Below are 11,536 nucleotides of genomic sequence, written 5' to 3'. Positions count from 1 at the left end.
TTCACGCTTATAAGTGAAGAAAACGTGAAATATACCGTGAAGAAATACACCGCATCACACCTTATTCCGAACACAAAAAGCATGTAGCTGCCGGGTACAAACACTTCCGACTTTCCTCCGGAGGATTGGATGTACATTGTGGTCAAGTATTACCTCCTGCCTACTTTCCACCCTCCTTGAAATTAGGGTATATCTGAAGACATTATTGAGAGCATATCTGAGAATTACGCCCTGTACGAAATACCCTGTACCCCTATTGAACATTGACGAAATATGCACTTTTAGATTGCGTATGCCTGGCCTCCTTTACGCTGATAAAAACCACCATCCACAGTTTCTCGATTTCGAAATAAGACCTATTGAAATTTGGCTTTTCCGCGACTTTGGACAGCCCTAGCTCTGAAACTATGCACTTTCCACCATAGGGCCATATGAACTTTTTCTCTTATCTTGATGTGAGAAATCAGCTCTTACAGTTTGTCGGTAAAGTTCATTAATATCATGTATATCTTGTGAGTCATATTGGAAGCAAACTTTCATTATGTGGGTTAGAGCTTCCGTTATTTCACTTCATCGTATTGTGCTTTTGCGAATTTTACTGCACATTTGGATTACGAGAAATAAATATTGAAATGAACAAGGAACTTACATGGCATTTTATGCAAAATGTAGTGGAAACATTTAGGCAGAAAGGCGGCCGATGTGGGTAATGCAGTGTTTAGCAAATTATTATTAGACTGCACAGGAGTAGTGTTGACAACAATATTTTGGCTACGTCCTTATAACTAAGTTGGCATATATCTACTTTTCACCGAAAAGTCCATACAAGAAGTTTTAACTTAAATAGTTATACTGAATATCTAATTATACACACTGTACTTTAGAGCTATGAATGACATTATATATTTTCACTACCTAAAATCACGTAATAAGTATATTTACTCACCAGAAATTCTTCATGTACTTCGATGTTCTCCGTCCACTATGTTCTCCTCCGCAAGCATTCGAAAGGTATGCTTGTATTTCACATAGAAGCCTTTTCCTATATCTCTGGATTCGAATCTCTTGAAAATCAAACAAACCTTTATAATATTTTAGCTCAGTAGCGGTTTGTCATCTACAGAAGCAGTGGATGCAATATCAAAGATATCTGCACACGTGCGAGTGATTCTCTCTCTTCAAGCTCAAGTACATTCGCAAATATTGACTTATTATGTAGGTTATTTCCTTTCATCAATCAAATTGAACAACCACAGTCAATGCACGTTTATACGATATATATATAAACAAAATTTCTGTACCGATGCTATTGAACAAGAGATAAATAGAATACACAACATGTGCTGTAAGACATGAATAAGGATGTTACGCAAAAAAAGAAGAAAAAACATATATTAATATAATAGCAAGAAATTTAAAAAAACAGAATTATTTAATTAAATTAACAATAAGTTATTTAAAATTGAAGTTAATTCTTAGGTTTTTTGAGTTGCAAATTTTTCTGTTACCTTTTGACTGAAATCCGGAATGATGTTCCCCAAGTCTCATTGAATCGAAAGAATTGTTACCGCAGATATCTCCCTCTTTATTTATTTCTTTGCGATAAAGAAGCGTCTCTCTCCTTGGATGATCAGATGAGTATAAGGAACAGAAATTCAATTTCCAATAACCATGTACTTTTTTTCTGCTGTTATCCTGTAAAGAAGCATGAAATCTAAATATGTTTTTCTTCCATAATAAAAAAAAGAAAGATATGGATTTTTTTAGTTTAATGTTCTACGATTATTGTTTTAAGCTAAAAGAGACAAATGATTATGGAAAGTGAGTAATTGTGAGATTCATGATTTGTGCTCTCCCACCCGAAATTGAACTCGGGACTATGTGCATCAAAGGCACACCCACTATCTACTAGACCTGCTGCAGAGCTTTTTTTTTTCATTCGAGATATAATTTAATAAATATTAATATTTGGAATGATTTGTCAGTTTTCAATCAATGGGAATAATCGTGAATTCGAAAACAGATGAATTTGATGCTGAAAATACCCTGAATAAAGGAATTCTTTTGTACGTGGTAGAAGTATATTTTATGATAGGTAAAGTAACGTACAGTGATTGAAAGCACGAGATATTTCAGATATCAATGTTTATATGATTTTATTCGGTCTATTATTAATTCTGTATACCACATTACAACTACCTTTTGCCTGTTGAGTATTCCTTATTTCAGTTCTTAACTGTAACTGAAGTTTTAACTCAGAGAACTTGGTAAAATCAAAATTAAGGTATAGATTAAGCATAAAAACGATATATAGACTTCTGTAAATAGGAAGATTAATTATTAATTAAAATCCCTACTATCATTCTTTTATTGCCTAGATTAAAAATTACTTGGAATCCATGGTTCGATCCGAGCTCGCGTCATTGTGCTTTGTGGTGAACAAACACCGTGTGAGAGGTTTTTACTCGGGATTTCCCTATTTCCTCCCATTTTTTCTTTCCACTATTTCATTGGTTCTTACAACACGGTCTCTTTGACCCTACACGGTATAACCATGAGATGTAAAACTGGAAGATTTCATTGCATAAAAGTTATTTATACAGCAATGAAAAATAATGATGAGAGATTAATTTTTAATCATTTAACTGGGTGGAATTAATAAGAGTATCATAAGTCTATTAAAGTTTTCTGAATCGTTCGCTGCATTTATACATAAGTTTTTCGTATGACGTACCTCCTGGTTTTTCACGTTGAATCTCCTGATTTCACAACTGGTAGTATCACAATACCAAACAGAAAGGAAACATTTCGCTTGAGAGATAGCCGGTATTCGACAGTTTTTGAAACGGTGAGCTCTCTTGAAAACTACACCGACCTGAGCAAAAAGTTAAAACATCAAATTATTTTATATTATGATAATACCTTTTTTTTTTTTAAATTCATAATCGATATTTAGGAAACTAGAAACATACGCAGGATTTTCCCCCGCCCGAGAGATGGAGGGGGGAGACCGATACATAAGGGAAGTCACGAATATACACACCTTGATGTAGTTAATTATTCACGTGAACAATTATTATTGATGCATTTTTCATTACTTTATTAAGAACAGTAATTAACTGTACCAAATACTATAGGGTGTGGATAAGCGAATCTAAATATGTTTTGACATTTAGAAGACCTTGAACCCCTTTCGAAAACCCAGGGAGGAGAAATTTTTCTCAAGACTATAGGGTACGACATATAAAGCAACCGTAATACATAATCTGACGTCTCTTAATCAGAAAAGGAAGGAGTCTGTGACCAATTAAACCATGGCGAGCCTGCCTGTATTGCTGGTTCTAAAATTACGCCGCTGTTAAACTTTAACTTTCCCCACTACTACTCAAGCTTTCTTTCAGAAAATTTTGTCCGAGGGACAGAATCATAATATCTGAAGATTGGACTGGATAGCAATCAAATTGTTGTTTGCTCCGGTGAGCGATCATCCAACTCCGGAAGGTGAGAGCCCCATCAACATTAGGCCTAGAAGAAATACTACCACCACTACACAACGCATTATTATTTGCAAGTTTGTGTTTTGTGAATCAGTGTCGTCTTCTTCCAAACTACTGTGACTTACCCAACTTACCAATTGAGTCGAACGCTCCAAGTGGAGGAATTCGTAACTAACTGAAGTTAGCCAACGGTTGCGAAGTGACTGCAACTGCTAATGGACAATATTCCGAAGATAGCACCAATGTAGATATAAATGCGGTTCTCTGTGTTAAGAAATAGGAGGTCCCTGCCCTACGTTCAATGTTAGTAGATCCAATGGCAACGCTAGTTGCAACTCGAAACGTAAACCTCTCTTTCATTTTTAAATGCATTTTCTAGAGATGCATTAGTACTGTCCAGTGCTTAAGAGCAAAAGTTAATTTTACTAAAACTCTACTTTAATACTTAAGATCATTCTTTAGTGTAAAAAATATACGATTGCACAACCATGTAACATATAATACCAGGCGCTCCTGCTCTAGCCGTTAAGAAATATATACTAACCCATTATGTCAACAGTTCTACAGACTTCTTCTTGTGGCTTCAGGAAAAAAATTATAACCAAAAATGAATTAAGAAGCTCTGGCCCCATTTTGTTTCCCCTCTTTGTTTTAGTCACCTAACAAACAGGACATTTGTGACAGTCATCGGCATTTTCTTCCTTCTTTTCGGAAGTTAGAATCTGAATTGTGGTAGCTCGGGTAAAATTACAATTTGTTAGGGTAATGCTAAGCACAGTGACGTTGACCAACTAATGTGATCAATATGACGATTAATTCTACTTTCGTTTCTTTCATTAAGTATTGATAAAGTCCAAAGAACTAGGTCAAAGAGCAGAACAGCAAATTGTTACGGGATTTTAGAGAATGCACAAAGTTTCACCAAATTTGTCTCCGTAAGAACTAGTCCATCTCAGTACATGAAATGAGTTTCTTATCATGACCTCACAGAATTCATTATCCAAGAGCAAAAGTAATGAAATAAAATGAAATCTTAAATTTTAAGTCCAACGGGGATGGTGATGATGAGAAATGAATGAAGTGGTAGAATGAAGAAAGTGAGAGGAAACGGGAGAACCCCAAGAAACCTCACGCACACTGTGTTTGTCCACCACAAAACTCACTAGGCTTGAGCTGGGATCTAACCAAGGATCCCATACACCAGAGGTGAACGCTCTACCACTGAGCCACCGTGGTCCCAAGAGCACAAGTGTAAAAGATACAGACATCACTTGCGGATATGAAAACCAAACAAAGCTCATAGTGAAACTGGAAAAATGACGTTGCAAGTAATATTCAGTAAAACATTACAGTAGAGAATGGCTTCCAAACAACATTTCAACAATAAAGGAACTCGATACATACGGTGTATATACATGCAGGTAATGAGGGTCTGATTATGATAATCCTAACCTAGGTTACACCCCCCCCAAATAAAACAATGTAATATAATTTTAAATAAACTTGCATTTCAATTTTCCAAATTAGAGAACAGTGTTGTTACTGCTGCCATTCCCTCTTAATACAAGAACAAAATTTTATATTTTGGTCGAGATTTTATACTTCATTGCAAGTTATAATTACCAAATTGTCCCGGCTTTTAGTTCCAGCTGCAGAAAGTTTCATTGTTCAATATACGTTTATAGGACAAGATCGCTCGTAAAGGGAAAGGAAACATATTATAATCTGCAATGCAGAAACTCCCACATGGGAATTTGTAATACAATAAATTATTTTGTCCTGCAATATCAGTATATAGCGTACTCCGTTTAAATCTCTCAAGTTTAAATAATCGTAGAAAAGAAAACATGAATAATAAATGACAATGATATTAACAGAATTCAAGGAGAAATCATAAAGTGTATTTTTTACAGACTAATACAACTTACGTGTAGTACGAAGAATACCCAGTTCATATTTAACTTCTTACCATGTTCTCTCTTGCATTTCCCCTGCTACTCTTGCAATCATGTCACGGCTTCGGGCTTGTAACTCTAGGATGTTATTCACTGGAGTCACAAACCCACGATTTGGCGTAAACCCGGAGCAGGAAGTCCAGCAAAGCGAGATCCTGTGAAAGTGACGACTGGGTCTAATCCAGCGATTAGAAAATATGGTATTGAGAGACCATCGACAACCCAGACTGCAGTGTGCGGTAGATAAATAGTGTTGGAAGATGATGCTTGGTTATAGAGCAACTATCAAGGGGTACACGAACTACCCCAAGTATATAGAGTCTGTTATTGTATCTTCGTCAGACTATACTAAACAAATAATTTTGAGGCTATCGCGGATATGTTCTCTGTGTACATGTGAATTTTCAGATCTCCAGATCCGGTTGACAATCTCCAGCACGTGAGATGTGGTTTCGTCTGAAAACAGGGCGTTGTCAAGAAAGTAAGGATTCATGTCAACACACAGAAGTATTTCCATACCAAGTCTTTGCAATACGGTTTGTCATCTGGCTTTATTAGTTGCACAATCTGCATTTTATAGCGATACAACATAAGATGCTTTTGCAGAACCGACATACGACGACCTTGACGACTTCCATCAGATTATTTTAGGACAGTTCCGGTTAGAAATTTATTAAACCATACAGTAGTTGGTTTGGTATCAGATACAACTCCCCTGCGCTCTCGTCTGAATTTTGTTACGTTGAAATAATAGATTTTGCGACTGTGGCACATAATAATGCAGAAACGGACAACTTCAAATTATGAAAACAGAACTTCACAATCTGTTCTTTCATTTGCTGTTACAGTTTATTCATTGTACTTTGTTCACAGTAGTTAACCATGTATAACGAGAGGGAGAGAGCCGCTCCTAGACTGCATACCGCCCAGGCTTAGTGTTAACTCGAGCCTGTAGGAGATCGTATTTCGAGTGATGCGAGCTCCTTCGTGGATAGGCGGTTAAGGTACGATCCTTTGGCGTGGAAGGCCCGGGTTCGATTCCCAGCGGGAGCTCATGTTAATCAGTAGGTCCAAATCTCATATAGCCTCGCTGCTGAAAGGGACGATAAACTAAAAACTCACTCACTCACTTCGAGTGATGCAACTACTCACACGTACAGTAAGATATTTATGTTTTAATGAAACAATATGGAAAATTTGGATGCTACGCCGTAGAATGGTTGAAGGCAGAAAACACCTGAATTTTCCTTTCCCAATTTCTATCATTAGTATTCCGACACAAAATGGTGGAAAAACATATTTCTCTCATGTCCGTATTTTTAATTTTAAGTACTGAATAAAAATACCCTATCTAGAGCATTCGTTAGTCTTGAAAATTGTGCCTCACCAAAATATCTTATACATAAGCATTTTGAGTCATCTAGCCATTGAATGAGAAAAATGAGTAATCTGTGCTAGTCTTTTAAGCAGAAAGTGAAGTTATTTCACTAAAATGTTGTGTAATTTCATTTATTATACTCTTCAGTTAAACAAGAGTAATAAATATAAAGTGGTTAATCTTTGTGAATAGAATCATATGGGAATTCTTATATATGTTGTGTTATAAATCAAGAACAAGATAACTAAAATGAAACATTATGTTGTCTTGAATTTACATGCTACATACAAGTAAATGGCTTTAAAAGATTCAATTTTATTCGAAGGAAATTGAAGAACGATTTGTTTGTTTTATTACAACATTACAGAAATAGAGGGAAAATAATAAAAAGGTCTCCAATCCAGAATTTTCGGAAAGCATATGAGTTAACCATGTTTCATACAGTTTGTAACTGATAATTTATTTTTTGGTTATACTCTTTTACAACTATTTAAAGAGTTATCTGTTTTGTTTTCACGCCGTAGTACTCTCGGAGCCAGAAATCAACCATTATGCTGGAGCCACGAAAAAGGATATCATTGAGCGCATATGCTTACTGCAAATATAGACTCATTTATTTCGTCTAGAGTACATAAATGTAGCTTTATTTCGTAATTTTTATATTGTTTCTGTTCCTCACTAAATGTCTTAGATTTACTATAGCAGTTTTGAAAGTTTTTCTTGATTATATGGTTAACGTACGTTGTATGATCGCTGGAAACCAAGTTTTTGATTATCGCTGTAATCTCATGTGTACAGTTCTACGTTAAGCTGTAAGCCTACACCTCATACAATCTTGGAGCAGAACAGGACGCTAAACTCCAAATCTACCAATATAGGAGTTTTATAGTAAAATTGTTTTCTTAGGAATAAATTATTTCGCAAACCATCAGCACTTCAATAGTCAATCAACGTGCTTTGTTACCCATGACTTTGTTTTTGGCCATTTAGATAAAAGATGAAACAGATAATAGTCATGGACTATTTTGCGTAAGAATTCAGCAGACAGTCTGCATGATTTCGCTATACATGGGTGTGTGTATGATCGTTAAAAGTTAGGAACAACAGACAGTTGTATTTACTAGCAAACGTAACTTGTTAGGAGCTCCTTCGTGTCTAAGCGGTTAGCGTGCGCGCCTTTGGCGCGGGAGACGATTCCCGGCTGGAGCTCAAGTGGTTCGGAGTATACGTTAATCAGTAGGTCCACGTCTCATATAGCCTCGCTGCTAAACGGGACGTTAAACTCAAAATCAACTCAACGTAACTTGTTAGTATTATCATCTTTCCTATGATAGACCTGAGTACCATTTCTAGTCAAAGTAATTATACAGATGATTAGCACACAACATTAAAGTGTAAAGCTATTTTTTTTAAAAAGTTTAGTTTCGTACTAAAAAGGTTTGAGGCATTGAAGAGATAAAAAATAGTATTGTAAATGGTAATTTCTTTAATAATACATTTCCAGTAGAAAGGTTAGAAATAATTGTTACTTTCCAATTATAATTAATTTTAAACATACGTTTATTGTAACTTATAAAAGGAGTTAAACTAACCGTGACACCAGTCAATTCATATTTGGTAAAAAAAAAAAAAACTAACAAAATCATTTAGATACAAACCAATCCGTTTGGTTAATTTAATTATTTTCAAACCACAAAGAAACGTTTTCTCTTTTTACATATTATGTCGGATTTTTCACTTGTTATTAGCTTCAAATTTCGATCTCGGATTACATTACATTCTCTCTGTAATTACATCATACCAATATTAATGTTTCTGATGCTCTTATAATTACATTAAATGTGCGTGTGATATAAATATATATTGATGAGGTAAAAAGTAAACTCAACACCTTTCATGCCACAATTATTATCTCATATTGCATAATGTATAGGCGTGTAATTTAATTAGATTTGAATTTATTGATGTTTCAAATACAAAAATCATATATATACATATACATATGTCTTGCTTTGTGTTTCATTGACGTTGTTAAATAGTATTACAATGAACTACTATCAAAATAACCTTTGAATTTTCCAGTAAATTATAGTGTTTATTTTCTATTCAACAAAAGAAGAATTATTTTATATAGGGCATTATTAGATGTAACGTGAAAACTGCAGGAGCGAGAATAATTTATAACAGTCTTTATTTAAAAATAAATCCGTTTCATTTGTGTGAGTCAGTTGCAAACATTACAATGATATAAAAGAATAGACATAACAACGTGTACTAAAAGTGTTTTCAAATTAGACGTGATCAAGACATTTGACTATGAACACAAAGAAACAACGAAGTCATAGATAGTCATCACAAGTAACCAATGTTTCAATAGCATATTACTGTTTTAAAATTTTATAATTTTACTATTATTGGCTAGGAAATATTAATTAACAAACTGTAAAATTCAACACATTTCGCAATGAAAACTGGATAAATCTATTCATTCATATAGGATAACGTACCAGTATTTATCCTAACGACACGATAGTTCGTTTCATTCACGTTAACGTTATTAAAATATTGTAATCTATTAGTAACAGCCCACAAATACCCACTATTGTCGAATCCAAAGGTATCTGGCCACTCGAGATAGGTATTATTTTGCCCAATAATAGTTCTATCTTCTAAGCTAATACTAGTATTCCAACTAACAATGGCAGCATTGTCAACTAATCCATAGTACAAATTACCTTCATTGTCAACTGCTAGACCATCGGCTCTACCACCTTTGTCTCCGATAATCGTTACGTACTCAGAGACATTTGATGACGGAGGATTTTTTACAATACTTGATGGGATTGAAAACAGTCTGTCACTTTGCACTGGACTGTAATAGATGGTGGTAGCTCCTTCTGAGAGAGGTGATAAGCCGATTCCGTCAATAGAAGTTCCACCAGGAGGATCAGGTGCCATCGTTGGATCTTCTACCCTCCAAGATCGATTCTCTTCTAGACTGTATACAATTAAGCCTGTACCCTCAGAATCACTTATATAAGCATGCCAATCCGTAACATCAATCACAAGATCATTCAAAACAGTACGATTAGGAAAAGCAACGTCACTTGGAAACACATAAGTTCTTAGAACTTCGTTGTTATTCTCTAAGTCGATGATCACTAATTTCGGTGGACATTCGTTGACAGAACCGGTTCGGGTATTCCGACGACCAACGTCTGCAATCCACATTCTTCCTTGCGTATCAATTTCCATGCTCTGAACATACTGAATAGCGGAACAGTTGCCTACCTCTTGGAACTGCCAACTCGGAAACGGATTCAACAAAGGTGATGATTCTCCCGGTTCAGGTTCTCTGGGAACCCAGTTTAGTGTAAATGGCACTCCCGCTTCCCATCGAGGAACCGTTAGGTATACTCTGTCACCATACACTTTGATTCCAGTAATAGCGTTATTTTCTGGAATAAACCCTTCCGAACTAGGGACATAATCGTCCGGGAAATTAAAATCCAATTGTTTCCATTCGTATATAACTTCAATATCTGCACAAGATATAACTCCAACGTACACAACTAGGAAAATATAAATCGACATTATTAAATCACAAGCCACAAACTGAAATTTAAAAAGTCTCGACAACAATAAATCTCAGTTTCATTTTTATAGTGTTGAAAAGTGCCTTTTCATTGTGTTTGTTTTGTCGGGAATAAGATTTAATTTATCAACCTTAGATACAACGCCTATCAAAAATATGAATTGTAGCAATAATACAATGAACACCTTAACAACGAAAAAAGGCTGGCGCTGATACATTTTATTGTATAAAACTGTATGTTTAGGCGTGATCGATAATGTTAGCACACCCTCTTCAAACAAAATCTAAAGAAAGTACTTAAATGTAAACATCTTTGTAGACATTTCTTGTCTAGTTTGTAGACGCTTTGAAGATAATTGCATAAGATTTCGATTTGATTACATAAGCTACATTTACATTAGATAACTTTCTGACCTCTACAATGATAATTGGAAGTACACCCCTTTAATACAGACAAGAGTTTGATAACTATTATTATTTTAAGCTTTTTGATAAAAAAAAAATGTTATGTCTATTCGAGAACTTTTACCGTTAAGTGAAGTATTTGGAAAATCAAGATAAATACATTATCTACATGACTTGCAATTTGTCTAGGAGCGCACTCTCACCTATTAGTGTAGTGGGTTTTGGTTAGATTCGTAGTAGAAAAGTTATAATAAGTCGAAATTAACCCATTATTTGCCAAAGTTGTATGAAGTAGTGAATTGAGTTCAACCTCACATAATGAAATTTCCTAACGTTTGCGTTAGTAAAAATAGACATAATAATGAGTGGTATCCGAAGTACTTATTTATTAAATTAGCATTTCTCAAAAGTGATACCGCGGGAATTTCAGTCCAATTTCCTTGTCTTTGCTCAACGTGATGCCTTTTCCCAAACTATTTTTAGTTTCAAATAAGAAAAAGAAAGTTAATAGGGTGTTGGTCTACCATTTTTGAGTCATGATCCAGAAGTATATTCTAAACACTTTCCATGAGAATATTAACTAAAAACCTGTTGTTATTTATAGCCTACAGTTGATCTGTACTAAGTTAAAATATTTCAAATGTTCAGCGAGGAGTATAATCGTAGTGACACAATGATATCTGGTCAATACATAAAAATGCTTACA

General features: G+C 34.9%; 2 protein-coding genes across 2 annotated transcripts in view; one reads left to right on the top strand and one right to left on the bottom strand.

Moving 5' to 3' along the window:
• LOC145663733 (uncharacterized) overlaps positions 1–11,536 on the top strand; it is an 896,365-nt gene that overhangs the window by 406,018 nt on the left and 478,811 nt on the right. The gene's annotated exons all lie outside the window — the stretch shown is intronic.
• LOC145663731 (protein yellow-like) lies at positions 8,418–10,426 on the bottom strand. Its single transcript, XM_081729809.1, has one exon. It carries the CDS (start codon positions 10,422–10,424, stop codon positions 9,312–9,314), a length of 1,113 nt encoding a protein of 370 aa, XP_081585935.1. The 5' UTR covers positions 10,425–10,426; the 3' UTR covers positions 8,418–9,311.

This window comes from Thermobia domestica, chromosome 11 (assembly GCF_964235325.1).
Source record: "Thermobia domestica chromosome 11, izTheDome1.hap1.1, whole genome shotgun sequence".
Taxonomy (NCBI): domain Eukaryota; kingdom Metazoa; phylum Arthropoda; class Insecta; order Zygentoma; family Lepismatidae; genus Thermobia; species Thermobia domestica.
This window is presented reverse-complemented; position numbering and strand designations above follow the sequence as displayed.